General features: G+C 44.2%; 1 protein-coding gene across 4 annotated transcripts in view; it reads left to right on the forward strand.

Moving 5' to 3' along the window:
• The window catches only part of PRDM1 (PR/SET domain 1), a 99,873-nt gene that overhangs the window by 59,314 nt on the left and 20,769 nt on the right, over positions 1-19,790 (forward strand). The window contains exons 1-2 of one of the 4 annotated variants that reach the window (XM_059469183.1): positions 7,615-7,750; positions 17,699-17,947. In XM_059469183.1, the coding sequence (XP_059325166.1) occupies positions 17,765-17,947 (183 nt within the window). In that variant the 5' untranslated portion in view covers positions 7,615-7,750; positions 17,699-17,764. Of the gene's footprint in view, positions 1-7,614; positions 7,751-16,044; positions 16,197-17,665; positions 17,948-19,790 lie in introns of those variants that run through there. The other 3 variants (XM_059469180.1, XM_059469181.1, XM_059469179.1) reach the window with 3 other exon arrangements.

Genomic DNA, 19,790 nt, shown 5'->3' on the forward strand with positions numbered 1-19,790 from the left:
AGTCCATCTGCAAGACTCTGCCCTGTAAACATGGTTGGTACATGTACCAGACACAAACATTTCATTTACTGTTGGTTTAAGGACCTCCATGCTTTTATTAATCTGGAAACTGTGGGTTTTTTTCTTTTTCTTTTTTCTTTTTGTTGCCCTAAGTTAAGGTGGCAGAGGGTAACTTAAAACATAGTGCTTCCTTTCACAAATCAGAAATACTGAGAAGGTGCTCAAGTTACTTGAGGTATAGACCAACCACCTCTACTAACATGTTCTGGTTATAGATCTTAATAGGTTTTTGCAAGACCAAAGTACTTAGGTAAAGAAGTGTTTTTTAAAATAACCTAAATCCACGTGACAGCATATAAAAGTCAAATGACAGAGCAATTAATGGGTTATTGTTACAAAACTAACTTTTCAAAGGAGTTCCTAAAATACTCTGTGGTTGGAGTTTCACTTATAGAATTTACTTTTAAGCCACTTTCTCCAAGCTTAAATCTGCCTACAGAAAACTTCAGAAACTTTTTTATGTTGTTGCTGCTGTTAGGAAAAGAGAGAAAGAAAAATAGCATGCTCTTTTTTTCTGTGTTAAAGTAAATGCTTTTAAAACATATCACCCCATACCTGACTGGAATTAAAAACAAAAAAATGCAAACCTTCAGAAACTGGGCACCGGTTTTCTTCGACAGCACAAAAGCCACTGTGCCAACATTTGGAACTGCAACACATCAACCGCTCTCATAGCTCATACTTTATTCTCTGCATCAAAGCTCTGGTGGGGGGGAGTAAAAACAGAGAGTGAGAGAGCGAAAGAGTCAAGCTCTTCAGAGCCTCTAATGACGCGTGCCAAACACGTGGAAGGTAAATCCCCTAATTCAGTCTATTCTTTCAGCATTCCCTGGCGGGCGGCCAAGCTAAATATTTCTGCTGGATAAAAAATGCACCCTCCTATGCGGCACTTTCTTAACAGGATGGCTCTCCAGCTTTAGCAGAGGGGGCTTCTCTGGGGGAAAGCCAACATGTGTGTTCTCTTATCTATTTATTTATTTTATTAAAAAGGGGCTTTATGGGCTGTGATTGGATTAACTTAGTGAACCCTGGAGGAAGAGGAAAAACAAATTGGGAAGCTGGTTTAGCACCCCCACCTTTTTGTCATCTTCTTTTGGGATTTCCTGGCTGGCTGCCACCTTGAGCCTGTTGAATGTTCTTTAGATCAATCAATTAAAAAGGCTTTAATATTTGGGTGATTGGAACGCAACATATGGGCTGCTGGTGCGGATGTCATATGGTGCGTGGAGTTAATTGAAATGATTAATAGAGGTGTTAGTTTCTTCAAGACTAATTGAAGAAAGAATATAATTGGAAGCATAGACTAACCATTATCGTTGACTTTTTTTTAACATATTGTGTCCCTTAAACACTTGTACATGTTTATAAACATACAGATGGACTTTGTTTAGATGTCTTCGATGTGGTGATTTGCAAAATCCCATCAACTCTACAAAAGTCAAATTTATTTTTATGTAAATTAATCAGAAAAAATATTTCCCTGTGCCTTGCCTGTTTTCAGTAACCAGTATGTACACTGAATTTCTGGTACCTATTTGTCTTTACTCCTTGCCAGACTTAAACCAATTGATTCTTCCTCATCAGTATCTGTGGGGTCAGAGCATCCATCCACAGAAACTTATCAGGAGCCTGTGAAGGTCTGGTAGTGCCCTCTTCTCTCTGCACTGTGAGTTGTGATAGCACAGTGCAAATGTGCCAGGTATTTCAGGGAATAGCATCACTATTGTAACTGCCCCACACCTTGTCATCTTGACCATATTTCAAAGAGATGAATATATGAAGGGCTGTCAGCAGCCTGGATTTGACAGCCAGAAAGAAATGTCAAATTAGAGAAACTCAGAAGATTTAACTGAGATCAGCTCTTTTGGCCTCTCCACCTTCTGTAAGAATAATAACTTTTTTTTCAGGAGTAGTAGCCTGGGAATTTTTATTAAAATTTCCAAGCTGTTGTGAAATACAAAATGAAAGCAATGAACTGGCTGCAGAGGACATCTGGCAGCAAGGAGAGGGTCTGAAGGATGCGTCTCTGAAAGTCATCCTGCCGCACAGGCCGGCTCTCAGGGTAGAACTGGGGAACACAAACATGACAATCTCTGGTGTGCAGTGGGTAAGCACGGGCTGGCTGCCCGAGCGCTGCGCGAGGAGGAGCAGCAGCATCGCGTCCTGTCGCTGCCGGGCTGTGGTTACAAGTGCCGCAGCAAACTTTCATATGGGGATTTCTTAACACTGAACACAATGGCTTAAGTGACTTATGAATCTGCAAGAGGGCAAGTGCTTACTTGTGGAAGAAGAAAATCAGGCGAGATGGCAATGAAGTGTTGATCTAAAGGGTAAGTCAGTTTGGATTTAGGACAGATAAACTACATTTGGAAATGCACTTTTTTCACACCAGCTTTCTTTTTGCCTGCTTCTTGTAATAGGGGAAACGCTTGTGCATAATTTTAATGATCTGGAAAAGAACTGTCTCCCTGGAAGGGACATACATATTTTCTCTATTTGTTTTCCTTTGCACAAGTGGTGCAGCTTATGCATTTGTGCATCTTTTTCAGTAGTCAGAAAGTTTATTCTGCAGCCCAGAATAAACTGAGCAGAGAAGAGATAGATAAGTTTAGAGGCGGTTTCTTGCTGGCTTAGAAGAAAAGAGTATAGGATGGTTTTAATATTTTAGAGTCTTCCCACACAGATTTACAGTGATGCTTTGAAGGCAACTGTGTGTCTGCAAAGACTTTGAGCCTCCCCGGAAGATGTGGCCTGTCTTGTGTACAGATCTGAGCAAAGCGTTTGTAGAAAGGAAGTGGCTGTCCTGTACTGGGGGCTGAGAGGAAGGGAAGACATTAGGTCTGACTGCAAGCTTCCCTTACTCCCCGTTGCCTGATTTGTGTGCACGTACTGCTAGTAGTTTTAAATGAGAGGGATATGCTGAGACAGACTGGTGCAAGTTTATTCTTTCAAAAAGATTTTCTATTATTATTATTCAGTGATGAGATTAGTCATTTAAGGATCTGGGTTTTTTACAGCAAGCTACTGCAATTACATAGTCACTTGTTTATTTTTCTAACCTTAACAGTGATGAAAATTAGAAGTTTCAGCATTCCATTGTCTGCATTTTCCATTAAGATTTAGTATAAGAAAAGGAGAAAATGATATAAACTTACAGGAATAGGAGCATCGTCTCTGTCTCTATCAAACCTTGCCATGTTGTATAAGTAATAAAATGCTAGTGCATTGGCCTGGGTCACTGAAAGAGGAACAGCAGACCAAGGAAAAAGGGCTTAAATCTATGCATATGCTTTGTATGTGGCTTGTGTCTGATGGAAATATTCTCATACAAAGGAGAGTTTTCAATAACACGCCCCTAAAATAAATCTCAGGGAACTATATCAAGCACCATGCTAGCATCACCTATTGCTAAGACAGACAGACAATTTGCATTTGGAGATCTCACTTTAAGGTTCTCATAAATCTACCAAACTCTTAACATGTGCCTTAGGTGTTTCTTGCATTTTATTTTCCTATGGATGCATTTCCCCCCAAAATCTGTTCTGTCATTTCCAAGAATTTAGCTATGACAAAAATTGTATTGCTAACATTAGGAGTGTGATGACTTTTCTTTTGAAAAGTAATCTCCACCATGACAGCCTCCATTTTTTGGAGCAAAGTTTGAATGACAGGTTCAGTGGCTTGGGGAAGAGTAGAGTATGTGGCAGGGGAGTGTGGTGACTGGCATTGTCTGGGATGCTCAAATGCCATCCCCTCTGTCAGGAGCACTTCCCAGTTCTTGGATCTCCACATCCAAGTGGAGAATCCATGTGCTTCATTTGCATTGGGTCTCTCTCAGAGCAAGACCAGAACACACTCTTGCAATGTCCCCACCTCTATCTCTGACTCCCAGACCCAGGAGAATTGCTTTTGAGCTAGAAGCCAGCCTAGAGGATTGGCAGAGCAGCCCTCCCAGGAGCTGCAGAAGGGCATCATAGCTCCCTTCAGTGGGCAAACACTCCTGGGTCTAGAATGGAACACTGGAACTGAGAGCAGAGGAGTGCATGTTCAGCACATGCTCACTGCAAACCGTCCTGAGGCCAGAGAGTCATCAGAAGGAACTGTTTTTAAAGCCTATGGACAAGAGCTGAACCTGGAGGGGATTATGAAGGAGGAGACACTATGCCTGGAGATCAGCAGCATCAGGGAAGAGGGAAACTGAGAGTAAGGTTAGTACAAGACATGGGGATTTATCTTTATGCGTTATTGTAGACGAAGACGAGCAGGCTTGGTGTTAAAAGCGGGCGGGATGTAAGCCAGCTCTGATCCAAAAGCTGCCTGGCTGCATTAGCACAGTGCTAAGCCCATGCTAATATATCCGGCCTCTCACCAGGGCTTATTAGCTCGGGCTCAGTGCCATACTAACATAGTCACAGGAGTTCCAGTTGGCCTGACACCATGTCTGCTCAACATGGTGTGAACTGAGCTCAGGGCTACATGCCTGCACAGCAGCACCAGGAGATGCCTGCAGACTTGGCTGTACCACACTGATGAGGAGGCTGTGGGGGCCAGGCCTGCTGGTTTGCAGGGCAGCAGGGGCACATGGGGATGGACAGCATGTCGTGTTTGCCTAAAGTGGGACAGGAAAGAAGTGCAGTGCAGATGAGGAACCAGGAGGGACTGAAACTGGCTTGATGAGAAGACTTGGCGCACAGGAGCCTGGGTGTGGGAGTGGTAGATGTGAGTGACTGGAAAGGGAAACTACAAGAGCGGTCAGGAGGAACAAGCTGAGGACTTGCTGGGCAAGGAAACCAATCAGAAGTCTGAGTCAAGCACTGGAGGAGGAAGAACAAACTCCACACCACACCTGGCATGAAATCAAGATGCCTGAAAACAGTCATTCCTCCGCTGCCAGCCTATCACCTGATGAAACCCATCAAGAGAAGTGTTCTATCCCTTGCAGTGCTTGTGCCGACCTTGCCAAAAACAACTGTATGGTTGCTCTGAGTCAGGTCTGCCAGTGTCCCTACTGAGGTCTGCCTGAGGCAGATCAGAATACCTCAGCTTTGTTCTTGATCTGTGTAGGCATCAGAGCAGTGCTAGGTCATGAGCTCTCTGCTTTTTCTATTTGCAGTTTCAAAAATCAGCATAAAACCTGTAGAAAAACATTACTAAAATTGCAAATTCAAGTTCTCCAGAGTTTAGGGTTGTTTGCCTAACTCAAATTTGATCCTCTTATGCATTATGATACAGTCTTTAATTACTCATTTAATTACTGTTAGCTGGCTATGTGCCTCATTCAGGCATAAGACAAGCTTGCTAGGGGAGATGAATTGGGGTGGTGTAATAAAATGTTATCTTTAAGACACCTCTTCCCGCCATCTCATTTGCTGCTGCATAAGGAAGTAAGATGGCCATGGCAGGAAGAAGTGCTGCTCTCCTCAGAGCAGGGCAGCTCTGCTCTGATGAACTATGTATTATTCCTACCTGTGATTCAGAATAAGATTCAGGCCAATTCACCTCAGTAAAGCCTTTTGCAGGTGTGCAAAAATTTTGACATTTTTCTGGGTGCCTGATGTGAAGCCCTGCAAAACACAGAGCCATCACAGAAATGATGCCAGGAAGAGAAATGCTTTGAACATATAAAATAATGCACTGTATTGAGTAAATCGGCTGCTCTGCATCCCAAAAATAATGTATGCTTTTGATGTTAATGTCATTGTGTCTCCATAGCCCTTCTGCAGAGCAAGAATAGCAATAATACCTTCATCAACATATGGGGGAGGTATTGTGAAAATCAGATTAGTCATTATTTGATGTTTCTGAAGCGTTCAAGTGCTGCTGTTCTGATGAGCAAAGTGGAAAAATACAAGACAAAATTGGTTGTCTTCATTTGAATGGTCTGTGGTTAAAGTAAAGCAGTGGGCCTTTATAGGAGAAAAGAGAGAGAAAAAATTCTGGAAAAATGGCTCTCTAGTCAGCACTCTTCTTTCTAAACACAGAATGAGGTGGAGAAAAAGATAGTGTGTCCTATGCCAAGACTGCAGAACTGAGTTTCTGTACACAATCTTAGATCTCCTGGCATCTCCTACCAATTGAAAGAATGCCTGAGTTTGCACCATAATAGGTCTCCCTTTACTGATATTTTGGAGAGTTTGTCTCACTGTAAAGCTTGGGGTTTTTTATGTGAGTCTGTTGTCTTGCAAATCTGATGGTTGGCTGTAGGTTTTTACAGAACTTTGACTCAGCTTCAGGGAAGGAGGAATGAAGAAGCAGAAGAGTGAACTTCTGAAACCCTCCTTTCCCTGGGTTTGAGCAATCTGTGCTGTTATGAAACCTTTTGAAATCTCATTTGCTGATGTCTTCCTGACCCCCCAAATTATTCTTGTGTAAATGTTGACACCCAGCAGAGATGAAATCATTGACTTGGGGAAACACAACGAGCTTATCAGAAACTGCACGATTCCAACAATAAACCAGCAATACCAGCCTTATTTTTTCTTTCTTTGTCGTTTTTAAAAAAATTGTTTGTGGTTAGTTGGCAGATGGTATTGTGAATCAGACTGTACGTAACTGAGGGAACAGAATGATTTTTCAGTTCACATGAACCCAAATCCCTGTCACATATCATACCAGTTTTATTTTCAGGTCTTCTGTTTGCTTATGATTTTAATATGTTTACTCATTTGATGTTGATAGTTTTAATGACAACCTCACAGAGTGTATAAGCAGAACAAGAACCAGATATGTTTTCCAACTGAATTCAGGCTGTCTGTAAATTTTCTCTGTGTGTTGTACCCATAGCTCACTGAAATCAAAGAACATCAAAGTTTCTCCACTGACCACCTGAAATCAGTTAGTCCTCAATTGGGTCTTTTTATGATTCTGACACTAAAGTTATGTGATTTGCTTTCTGAAGGAAAGTGATTTAAAAGTGGACAGAGAAACCATTAGAAAAATGTTGAGGCTTTGGTCTCTTGTATCATGCCATTAGACACCAGGCAGGGCAAAAGAAACAATTGCAATCCATTTATTCATGGACAATTGTAAAGCCAGAAGATGCATTAAAACTTGATTTTACACCTTGAATGTTTAGGATCAATCACAAAGTAGCTCCATAAAGAAAAATCTTTCTAAGGAGTTTGCAAAGGAGTTGGGAGCTGCCCTCTAGCAAACTAAGAAAAAAATCAAAATAGTCTTGTTGGTTCAAAAGCATTAATTTTGAGTTCTGCCGTTCAGATGTGAGTTTTGGTGTTTTATGTTTTAAATTAAAGGCGTGGCTGAATGTTCATTATCCCTATGATAAAAGCAGTAGAAATAGGTGCAAAATGACCCTTGTGCAATGCTGTAATTTACCTTTATTTTAAACTGGCTTACACATCTTAATACATTATGACAATCAGAATTATCAGGCCACCAGGCGGAGAGGAGTTTGTTTTGTTAATTGTTCTTGTTAAGCCTAATTACAGAACGGGGTGGAGTGGATGTGAGGGGAGGGAGGAATCTGCTAGCAAGAGGAAATTCTAAAATCCTCGGAGCAGTTCCAGGCAGTGTGTGTTGGGGAGCAAGAGTGCGGGTGTGGTGTGGAGTGCATGAGCATGCGTGCGTGTGGGTAAGAGTGTGAGAGCGAATGACAGACTTTCCATATGGACTAAAATCCTGAGATGCATAAGCTGGAGGTGGGGAACCTGTGCTGCGTGGACACATAAAGGTACAGCTGAACAAAGAACCGTGCTGTAGTTTTCTTTATGAACTAACCATTTTTTATTTTTGGAGGGGGATGGTGGTGGGGGGATATGCAGATGACTTACTTTGCTGTTAATCTTTGAGGTTTGCATTAGATTGAGTGTTAAAATGGTTTGCTGATATGCTGCACTATTCTTTGATATTACAGGTTGCCACGTAGCTGTGGGTTGGTATCCTAAAGCCCTTTGAAATGTTTTGCTTCTTCCCAGTGATTGTAGCAAGATGTGCCGTGCACAGACTGTGTTATTTGTTTATACTTTCCAATGGAAAGCATACATCCAAGAGCCCTTCTGCCCTGCATTATTCCAGTTTGTTTATGTGCCCCACATTACGCTGTTGGCGAATTACTGTGCCTGACCTGCATTGTCAGCCCCCTCCATTGCCTCGGGAGCCTCCGGCACAGAAGTTTCTGATAAGGCAGTTTTGAACAAGCCAGACACCAAGTGAATGATTCTATAATAAATCTGTGCTCTTCTCCGGGGTATGTTACCTGACTTGTTTGCTGCCAAGGTGGTTTTATTGGTTTGGCTACTGGGTGGAGGGAGGAGTCTAGAACAGCACACGAGTCACGCTTTTGTTTTGCTTAATTATAATGTACACTTTTAATAAAACCTTTTAGTGCCGTGAATTAAATGTCATTGCAATCCTGCACAAGAAGAAAAATGCTACTGCTGCTGTAGCTGACAGCTGAGTGGTTAGACAGCCAGCATGAGTCTGAGGCTCAGAAGCCTTTTCTTTGCTGACTAGCGATACTGCTGGGTAAATGTGTTTACTTTTTCCTTAGTATTTATACTAGTTAATGTGTCGCACTAGATAAATCTACTTCCTGAATCCATCTTTCAGCTTGCTCTCTTCCCTCCCAATTGACAAATGGTTTGAGTTTGACACCGTTTTATCAGTTGAGCCCCTGCTGGGTGCTGCATGCCTGCTTGTTCCTGCTTTATCGTGAAAAGTGAATTATCTGCAATATTTTGCTACCATCTCACTAGCAGTTGGCAGGCTTTTCTATATGAACTGATTTAGATTTCAGCAAGGGGAGGCTGTTGTCTTTCTCTGCAAAGCTGTGTTGTTGCTCTCCGGGAAAACAAAAGATCCCGGAGCTTTCTGCACCGCAATCTGCTGCTGTCCCACTTTCAAGGAGGTGTTTTGTTTGTTGCGGCAGCTTCCTATCTTAAAATGATAAATTGAGCGGACATGTGTGCTGTTTTAAACTGCTGTCTCCAGGGCTTTGTGTTCACTTAGGATAAAATACATTATTTTGTGGTAGGCTCTGGTGTGATTTAAACTTGGTTTAGAGATTACAGAGCAAAAGGGAAAGCATCAACATCTTCAGCAGTGGTAGTTTGATAAGGAATAGCTGTCAGAAGAAGAACTCTACTGACTTAACCTCAAGTGGGTTGCAAATGCATTAGGGATTCATTAATATTAATAGTAGAATAGACATTTCCTGCTTTCGTTTGACATCTTCCAAGCTCTTTTTTTTTTTTTTAAGAGCAACTTGAAGTGCAGTTTTAACACTTATTCAAGTTATTACAAGGATGATAAGCTAAAGTTAAACAGAAGGAGACCTCTGGATGTGTGGGGTTGGTCTCTAGGAGTCCTGGAATTTGGTGCTGTGCTTTAGAGAAAGATTGTGGTAAACTCTCGGGTGAGACTTTCAGGGCAGTTTTTAAAATGGGTCTGTTAGGTGTGACTGCAACCAGAATAAACTGTTGTCACAAGAAATTGTTCTATGAGGGTGACAGGAAGGTCACTTTCAAAATGACATGTAAAGGATAATAACTGTGTAGATTTCTGAGGTGGGCACAGTAGCAGCTAGTTCATAAGTTTAAGGGTGAAAAAAAAAATCCAAACCCTTCTCAAGTCTCCAAATACACTCTGAGGTTGGCTGAACAGTTCTGTTTGAAAAATACATAGATCCAAAGTAATTTTTACTTGTTTCAATCTTCTAAATCCAGTGATGCATTTTCATGCCTCTGCTCTGTTGCCAGGAGGCTTACAAGATTTATTCAATGAAATATAATAAAAAAGAAATTTGACAAAATCACCAAATATCTTTGAGACATAAAATAAACCCAAGAATTCTGTTAGGACCAGGAGGGAACATGTAATTGCAATGATCATTTTTCAGCATCCTGCACATCACAATTTCACCCGCTGGGCCCTTTAAGTAAGAGAACTTGGGGCAGTGGAATGAGGCAACGGCTTTGCTTTTTATAAAAAACACAGCTAAGAGTCCCAGCTCATAAAATACCAAAAGAAAACAGGTAAGCCCCCACAAAGCACCTAGTCTGGCAAGTGTAGTGATGCAGCAGCTACAAATGCAGAAGTGCACACGAGTTTGGCAGCTCTTACTGATAGGGCAATTTGAATTGTCAGTGTGCGTCTGCTCTACTTGTTGAGCCTAATGAAAAGTACAGTTTAATCACTGGTGTGCCAAATTGACCATGATTAGCTGTTATTGCAGATTAGTGCATTGTCTGGGGCTCCAGAATTATTGATCTGGGTGCTGTGCTCTGGTGTTTTCTGTGCCCTCTATCGTAACCTCTTCTTAATGCTTAGGGCAGAGAAGCAGGAAAGGAGAGTAGGAGGGAAGAAGTCCAGATGGGAAGAAAACAGGTCCTGAAAAGACCACATAGGAACTAGGTCAGGTACTCTGGAGATTAAAGAAGCATGCTTCATCCCTGGACGCAGGAGGCAGGGACAAGTAGCATACAATTACGAGGAATTAGAACGGCAACAAGTAGTGCAGATTTATCAGCTTTAATTGTCTATTGTCAGGACAGAGCCCTTCTTGTAGATCAGGCACTGCCAATGCTTTAATACCTCTAATGGACACTCTATTGTGGGATTATCTCTCCTAAGGACAATGTATTTCTTAAAACTGGTTGTTTTGGGAGAGGGAGGGAAAAAAAAAGAAGAAAAGAGACAAGAAGTGGCTGCAGCCCTCAGTTGTTTTGGGTTTTTTCCCTCTCTCTGGTTTGTCACATTTGCAGGAAGTAGCTGAGAGCCCAGTGTTGCTCTTCTGTCAGCAGCACTATTCCTTCAGGGGAACTGATAGATACCTATTGAACATTAACCCCCTTTGCTCCACCTTCCCCAACGAGCTCCTCCAGAAACAATAGCTGGTTGATAAAGAGCAGATAAGCAAGGACACCCGGCTTAAGAATCTCTCTGCTATCTTTATTTTAAAAGCTTTCCTGGGTTTTGCAAAGTAAACATTACAACATTTAAAGAAGGATAAGGTGTCAACTATTTAATGAGAAGTTGTGTTTAATAGCAGAGGAATTCTTCCCTCCCCCAGCCAACACACAGGTATGAAAAGACTGTTATTTCACCACCCTGGGGTAGGAGAGGTGGAGAAATGACAACTGTACTCTTAGAAGCTTAAAAAGTGGTACTACAGACCAACCCTAATCAACTCTAAACATACAGTCACTATTTTGAATCATTTGGTCCTCAATGCACGGTAGTCACACTGCTGGATGTGTGATAATCTGTGGGTAAATATTTTCATTTCCACCACATGCACTTTGTCATGGTGCGTAGCTGTTGTTTTTGTTAATCTGTTTTGAAATGCGCTCTGTGGCCAGCTCTTTGTCAGAAAAGTGGTGTGGTTCCATCCATGGATCTTGCCCTCCTTCTGCTGTGTTCATCAGCTCCAGGAGATTGGGCAGCTCGGAGAGTGTGACATGAGAACTGAACTGTGCAGGAGCACAGTCTGAAGTTTCACCATTGTTCATATCACTGTGTCTTACCAGGCAGGTTGAGGAGAGAGTACCCCAAAAAGTGTCATGACTGCCAAGTTGGGAAGAGACATGAAAGTTGAAATAATACAATTAATTCTGAGGTGACTTCATCATTTCAGCTTGTTGTGAGCTTGTTATGATGCTGATGTCTGAAGTATTCACAAGAGTGAGCCTTCTAATATATGCATACCATCTCAGCTCTCCTCCACGACAGTCTGGAAGTCAGCCTATTTTAAATGAAAATTTTCCAAAGCACACTCTTTTTTCAGTCCTCTTGTTACCAATAAGGTTGGAAAGTAATTAAGGTAGTTGGAATGGGTTGGCCAGTTGTCATTAATTTTTCCTCAGATTCAGTTACAATAGACAGAATATTCAAAACTCCATGGTTGGGACGTGAAAGGTAGAATTTGTACTCAGCTCTTCTTGACCAGCATAAACTTGTGTTGGTAGAAACACACAAAGACAACAAAAGTGTTCTTATATGGGCATTTGACTATCACCCCTACCTTTCCCAAGACCACTATTGCTCAGAAGTGTGATGGGAAGGCCGATGGTAACAAAGAAGGGCACATCTGTGGTCCACCCTCTCACAAAGCCTTCTTGCCCTCCTGACAACAGGCCCAAACAGCTTCAGCTCCTTCTCAAACTGCAGCCTCAACAAGAGGAAAAGGCTGAAGCTTAATTCTCTCCTCTGTGTGCTGTGAGAATGTTTTTATTCCATTGGAGGAGAATTGTTTTGGCTTATTCATACGTCATTTCTGAGCAGTATTTTAATAAGGCCTAGTGGGAAACAAAAAGGGATATGGTATTTTAGTTTGATTCCTTTTTTCTCTTTTTAAGGAAAATTTCTTGAGAGGATAAAACAACAGAAACCAAAAGTGATGTTAAGGCTTGCACTAGGCAGTAGCTGAGAGTGCAGCCAAAAGATCTGCTCTTGGTATTGCACAGCCCAGACAAAAATAAACGTTTGGCATTTGGAAGTGCTACGAGGCAATGACCAGGGTGCTCTGTAATTAAAGGCAGTCCCTGAAAGCTGCATGTGTTAATTCAAAAGCCTCCTGGCTATAGCACACACCATCCCAAATGCCCTTGCAAAAATCTTCTTGTAGATTCAAGTGCAATTTTAATTTCTCTCCTTGTAGGCAATACCAGCTGAAGTTGTCTAGGGCATACAAAGCCTCTGAGATCATATCTGAAGCCCATAGGCAGGTTTTGCAAAGGTCAGGCCAGTCTGAAGAGAAGGCAGCTTCTCTTTTACAACAAAGTGTAACTTTTCCTGTTGCACAGTCACTAACGTGTGCTGGGTCTCTCTCTTTCCCTTGAATCTGACAGCAACCATGTTTTCAAAAATGTGGCCCCAAAACTTGAGTGCATATCAGAACTTGAAAGCAAGTTCTTCTTAGAGTTTGATTTCTCCGTTGGCTTTTAAAAGATGTGCAGTTGTGCAACTACATCATGTACCTTCTCCAATAATGACCACAACTGGTCCCCAAATGTTTACCAGCACAAGGATGCCTACATGCAGGAAGTGGGAAATGGGGGTGGGTCTGGTAGTTACTCTTGATGTGGTCAATCTGCCACTGACCTTGTTTGGGGAAGGGGAGGATGTGAAAATGAGACTCTCCTTTAATCTCTTGTGTGCATTTTATCTCCCCTCCAACTTTTTAAAGAAATTTCATCTATTAGAGTCAGTTCCCTTCCCTCCTTCTTCCCTTTACAATTACAGCAGGCGCAGGGAAAACAGCAGCAGTGGGAAAACTCAGTGGCAGCTGAGGCTGAGTTGCACAGGCTTGTTGTTGAGCTGAAGTGGTGATAGCATCAAAGGAAATGGATGGGGATTTCTGAGATCAGAGCTGTTAGGGCCATTCATGATTTGTTGCCAGGCTGAAAGCTGCTGCAGAGAGAGCTGCCTGAGAAATGCTGATTAATACAGTAATTGAGGTTTTCTATGAGCGAGAAGGAAAAAATTAAAACATTACTAAAACTGTTCTTTTTGAAATGAGCAACATTTTGAGATTGCACATTCCAGACAATAGCAGCTACTGGTGCAAACGATTTCTGTAAAAGAGCAGATAACTTCTGGTTGAACACGGCGTCTTTTTATGTTTCTCTCTTAAGGAGGAAGGTCAGAAGGTCAGTCTATATATTTCTTTAATGGCAGAGCTTCCTCTGTGATTCTTACTTTAGTACACATTCTTAACAATTTGTTTCTGTCTCTTTTTCTTGATAAACTTAGTTTTATTCCAGATCAGGCACTGCTAGGTTGGATCTGCACATCAGTAATACCCCTTCTCCTGCACTAAGATAGTTCTGGGCTCAGCTTCACTGGGACACCTGCAGCTAATTTTGGGATAGCCTCAGAGCGTGCCACAGAGTTATTTGAAGTCCATAGGCTTCATAGGCTGTACTCACCTCCGCAGGCTCCAGGGACAGAGCCACACTAACCCGGGATACTGGCATCCTCCTGAAGAATATTTCACTTTATCTGATGTGATCTAATCTAATCTAATCACAGCTTCCTCTTGTTTTCCAGCCCAAAAGCATTCTCAGTTCCTTGAAAAGCAGATTTGCTTTTTTCCCTTGGTCTCCTTCACATTAAGAAGATCAGTCCCTAAAGGAAACACATCAACCCTTTCTTCTTGTCTCCCCCCACCCCCCCCCCCCCCCCCACACCTTTTTTTGTTTTTCTTGCAAGCTAACAGGGAAGTGAAAAGATCTGAAACAGCTGCCTCTCGGAGTGAGACTATTTTTCGGTAAAATAATCACCTTCAGTATGACTACATTGTTTTTCTGTTCTATGCAGTGTGACTCAGCATCAGTTAATTAACCCAATCAAGTAGGCCGGATTTCTCTCCTTTAATGAATGGTTCTTCCTACTTCAGAGCCTTCCTAGACCTCATTTTGGATGTGCCTCGGTTTTACAGGGTATATCCAATTACATTTCTATCCTCCAGCCCCAGTGCTCGGGCCACCTCTCCTGTGGAATTATGCTGTGGTGGCAGTGAAGCCAGGACACTCACTTGGGAGCAGTTGCCCTACTTAGGTCTGCTGCCACGAGCCCTACCGCACACACACACACGGAAGGTCTTTACACAGATGTGCTATTCTCAGCATCGCAGGCCCAAAATGGCAAGTAATCCTTTCCACACGTTTTTTTTATCAGTGGGAGGAGGAGCAGGTTAAGAGAAAGGGGTTTGTGTACGCCTGTCAGAGAGACAGACAGGCACCGGATTGCATAAACCTGCTTCTCGCCCCCCCTCCCCTTCTCCTGTGAAGAAATTCACCAAGATCATCCTAGAATATAAGTGCACGTATGTTTAGAAGGAGAATGTGAAACTAGCTGCCACGTAAAGTGCCAGGCAAGTGACGAGAAATATGCTTGCAGACGTGTGAGGAGAAGGAAAAGGAGTAGAGTTGCCTCACAGGGAAGCAGCTAGCATTCGTACTGGGCTGTGGATGGCTATAAATGGAATTGTGCATCACCGTTCCTCTGAGCCCGAGGACGCCTTGCTGAAGAGACAGGACCACTGAAGGAAGTAAGGCATCTGGTTGTTTTGTAATGAGAAGCAGGAATGCTCTTAATAATAAACAAACAGGACATTGTATGCCATCATCACAGGATGTCCTTCCTTCAGCCAGCATGCTGACTTGGATCGGAGGAAAAAAAAATTGGGTGCCGGGCTCTGTTGATTGCTCTACCAACCCTCCTCCCCTCGGCAGTGCGCTCCCGGGCGGCCGCTCGCACATCGCCCCGTGCGAGACCCGAGCTCGTTTTCTTACCGCGCTGCGAAAAGGGCACCGGGCTCGGAAACGCTGCGCGCCTCGTCCTGCTGCTGAGAGCTTCCCTGCTGTCACCAAGGGAAAGGGGGAAGGTTTTGTTTAAGGGGAGAAACAGAAATGTTTTCCCCAGTTCCTCTTACAGGCACTGATTAGAGACTCTGGAAAGGGATAAAATCAAAACTTTGAAACTCCCAAATTTGTCATCTCAAGTATATTGCTGAGGTTTGGGAGCAAGCACTTTGAATCGAGTTTTAATCAGTAAACCAGTAAATTAATTTTAGTTGGTATTTTTTATAAAGTGCTATCAAGTCAAACTACGCAAGAACGAAAGCGGGCACGTGTTAAACTCCGGAGCTTAAAAATAGCGCGGAAAACAGATTTCTAGTAAAAGTTGCCTCAGGTGCGCTCTCCGCGAAACGCCGCGGTACCCGCCCACCCGGCAGATCCCGGCGGTGGGGCAGCGCCGCGGCTCTCCCAGCTGACGCACGGGGCCGAAAGGGGGGGAAAATAAAATAATAACAGTGATGTAGAAAACCCAACGCGGGTGGGCTGGGCGGGGCAGGGTCCGCAGGTAGGGCCCCACCTCCCGCGCTGTGAGAGGGGCCGGCGGAGGGCGGGGCGGGCCGGGCCGGTGCGAGCGGAGCGGAGCGGAGAGCGCGGCTGTGGCAGGCGGCCCCCCAGCGTTCCCCAGCGGCAAGAGCAGCAGCACCTGTGACAGCCGGGGGAGGGAGGAGCGGGAGGGGAGCGGCGGCTGGAGGTGTGAGTCAGTCTCCCGGGGACCCGGCCGCTGGAAGGAAGGAGAAATGTTTACTCTGTAGAAATGAGCCAGGTTTGCCGCCGCCGGTGGGCTTCGGTGTGGAAACGCGCGCGGACTCTGCCCCGGTAAGGAGCGCGATGCTGTCCCGTCTCTCAGCCCCGTCTCCACCTCCCCGGCTCTTGCTTCTCGCTCGTCCCGGCGCCCGCGGGACGGAGCAAAAGTTTCCTCGTCGCCTCTCCCGGTTCGGGAGCGCTCCTCTGACCGGCATTAACCCTTTCACTCCGCTGCGCAGCTGTCATACCCCTGGCCCGAGTTTCGCTGTTCATCCCCTCTTCCCCTTCAACGCCGAGGGTCCGGCACTGTCGCTCTGCTCGCCCCGACCGCGGCCAGGACGGGGCACGGGGCCGGTCCGGAGCGGCGGCGGTCGAAAGGAGGGGGGGGGCTGTGTATTGCCGCGACCCCCGCCCCAGCCTCTTCGGGCTGTGCCTCCCGGGAGGGCCCGTCCCGGGGGTCGCCGGGGGTCTCCCCCGAACCCGCAGTCAGTCAGCCCGTAACCTCTTTCTCGGAAAATCGTGCGCTTTCAGTCTTCGTGTTTCGTTTTTCCCGGAGGAGGGGTGTGAATTTCCTAGTAGCTGCGCATCCAAAAAGGAAAAATGAAGGGATTTTACGCCGGATTGAGCGTTATTCTCAGCTACCGGCGAAGGCACAGATTTTGGTTTCTCATGAACCGTATGGAAAGAGCCCGACCCTAATACATGTTCGAGGATAGGTTAGATAACTGCTTCTGTCCTGAACAGACAGAGGGGCTGAAGGACTTGCTGAAACTATTCTGCTAGGCTCATATCCACTGCTTTGGGATACTAATTCTAGGACGTACCATCAAAATTAAAAGGGATAGAATAACTTTAAAAAAAAATTTATTTTATTTATTTCCCATGCTCCTTTTCTGGTTTGACCCCCAGGAACATGTTGCAGTGCTTTGTACAGGGCTGCTGCTGCTACAGTGATGCTGGCAGGATGTCGGCTTTCTCAGCTTTCCATGCCAAAGGATAAGGGGACGTCAGGAGGAGGCGGGGGGGCCAGGTTGTTTTGAAAGTTGTTTGTGTGTTGAAAGCCGGTGGGAAAGTTCAGGCTTCCCCATTTGGAAGAGGCAAGGCTGGGTTCCGCTCTTCCAACATGCGCTTTCCATTTTTAGCTTCATTCAGACGCAGACAGCAGTTCCTTTCCTCTTCCTCTCCTTGTTTGTGTGACACTTTTCTGAGGCAGCTTTTCCACAGGCGACTAAGTGGTCTCACGGCCATGACCCCACATTTTGTTCGGCACGGAATATTATTTTCTCTCTGAAGCATTAAGGAAAGGGTCTGAAAAAGGTAAAGTGGTTGTCACAGCCTAGGGATTTTCTCCTCTTTGTTTTTGTTCCCTCATTACTACCGAGACTGGCATTTTAAAGTGCTGCTTCAGTCAGAGCAGCTTCGTTTACACTGCTTTTTGGCTATTACTCAACTGTACCAACTATCCCGCATACGCTTTTAAAGTGTCACAGACTACTGTATTAGTCACACTGTATCAACGGAAACCACAACACTGAAGGACAATGAGGATTAAAGGCTGTTTTCTTTTTTTCCAGGCTGCTACACAGTGTAGCTCGGACGCTGTGAGTTTCAAGAATCTGGTGAAAGGGAGAGAGTGGACAATGAAAATGGACATGGAGGATGCTGACATGACTCTGTGGACAGAGGCTGATTTTGAAGAGAAGTGCACATATATTGTAAATGATCATCCGCTGGATCCCAGTGCCGATGGAGGCACCCTAACTCAGGCAGAGGCTTCCTTGCCAAGGAACTTGACTTTCAAATATGCATCTAACTGCAAAGAGGTAAGCGGCAGTGCTCTGGGGAAGGCTGGAGTCAGACAAGCCAAATCACAGCGCTTTGGAAAGCGTGTGCTCACCCTGTCTTTGATTCTTTAGCATACACACACACACACCCTACCAACAACAACAAATGCTGCCCGCTGGCCTTTCATATGCGACCCTAATAACTCTTTTAAGAAACTGTGTGCTGGTCATCTGTTGTGTAATATTTTCACTGAAAATTGTAGGCAACCTATCCCTGAAACTGGTTCTGTACCAATTCGCAAACAGTTAAATTTTCACACAATTTGAACAGCATCTGAATAAGCATTTTTAAACTGTGGGGTAGTTCTTTGTGCCAATTTCTAGGCTGCTGTTTGCCAGGACCATTCATTGCCTCTGGCTCAGAGATTAAAGTGCCTCGGTTGTCCAATAAATAGCTTTAAAAAAGTAAAAGAAAAAAAAAAAAACAAATTCCTGGAAATGTGTTTAATTATTTCTTTTTGTTTTCCCTTTGGTTATGAAATTGCCTTATTCTTTTCGTGAGGTTGTTGTATTCCCAACTTCCTAAATTCTTAAAAACTCTGGCATGTCGGTTAAGGAAGTAATGGTAGAACTGTAGCGAGCTTGACAGAAGTGTGGTCGTAGCTTAAATTAACTTTTGTTTATCTGGGACAGTATCTTCACCGGTAGCTAGCCGTGCGAGTCTGTTCCATCCTTGTCCCTGGAGTGGGTACATTCTTTGTTGTTGTTTCAGAAGGGCTGGAAAGAAACAAGCCTGGATGAGCAATTTGGTTTTTTGTTTACTCCTTCGTATAGAGTAGCTATTATAGCTAGGTGTGATGTTCAGTAGCGTAACAACCCAGGGGACAACCCTTCATTTCTCCCTGTGCTGAGACTTGTGGTATAGCAACTATTACCTGTGCTTCTGCTTGGGCTAAACATACTGACCACAGAGCTGAAAAGGAGGTACACTCATCCATGCCTATCAAATATTTCCTTCCAGACCAGGTACTTGTTTAATCCTGTGTAGAGAAATAGGGCCAGACCCCCAGCTGAAGGGTGTTGACACCGTGGAATTTAGCTTGGCAGTACTTAATAGAGTGCCAAGTACATTTGGTAAGAGGTTAAAACTAAATTCTCCTTAAAATCACTCTTCCCATCTGCCTTGCCCTGCCCTGTCCTGCAGAACTTTGGCAGAGAAAGGTCATGCTCCAGAAAAAGTGTGAAACCTGGTTTTGTGTTATTGCATTGGTAGATAGGTCTTAGTATGGTGTGAAGAGGGAAATAAAGCTGAGACTCTGCCATGGGATAGAGGAGGATTTCTGATTGAAGGATGAGTTGCAGTGTGACAGCTCGGGTCGGTCCTTGGCCGCCGGCTGATGATTGATTGGCTGCTGAGGCTGCTGCTCCCTCTGCCCCTGTAGAGTCCTGCTGCTGTAGCTGGAGACATCCAGAGAGCTTTCAAAATTCCCAGCACTGTGTTTGGAAACACCAAGGTGTAATTTCCTTATTCCCTGGCTCAGGTCAGTGAATCAGGAGGATTGCTGCCATCTCTGTATAAGAGGTGGGGGAAGAGAGAAGTTGTTGAAAGATTGCTGGTTCTTTCTTGTAAAATGTGACCCGTGCAGCTCCCTGCTAGTGGGAGTCTGACTATAGGACATCCTCCTTTTGTTCTCCAAAGCTCCCCCCGGTCTTTCATTTGTGCTGAATTGCACCTACCCTAAGGAGCAATAGGAGTTTTTGAGCCCTGACTATCTTTAAGGTAGCTCTGCAAGGAAGGGCCAATATGATTGGGCTCTTTTGCCCCCCTTCTGTGAAGGCTACATACAGACAGGTCTCATTTGCTACTTGTCTGCAGGGTGAA

Source organism: Ammospiza nelsoni, chromosome 3 (genome assembly GCF_027579445.1).
Source record: "Ammospiza nelsoni isolate bAmmNel1 chromosome 3, bAmmNel1.pri, whole genome shotgun sequence".
In the NCBI taxonomy this organism is placed as follows: domain Eukaryota; kingdom Metazoa; phylum Chordata; class Aves; order Passeriformes; family Passerellidae; genus Ammospiza; species Ammospiza nelsoni.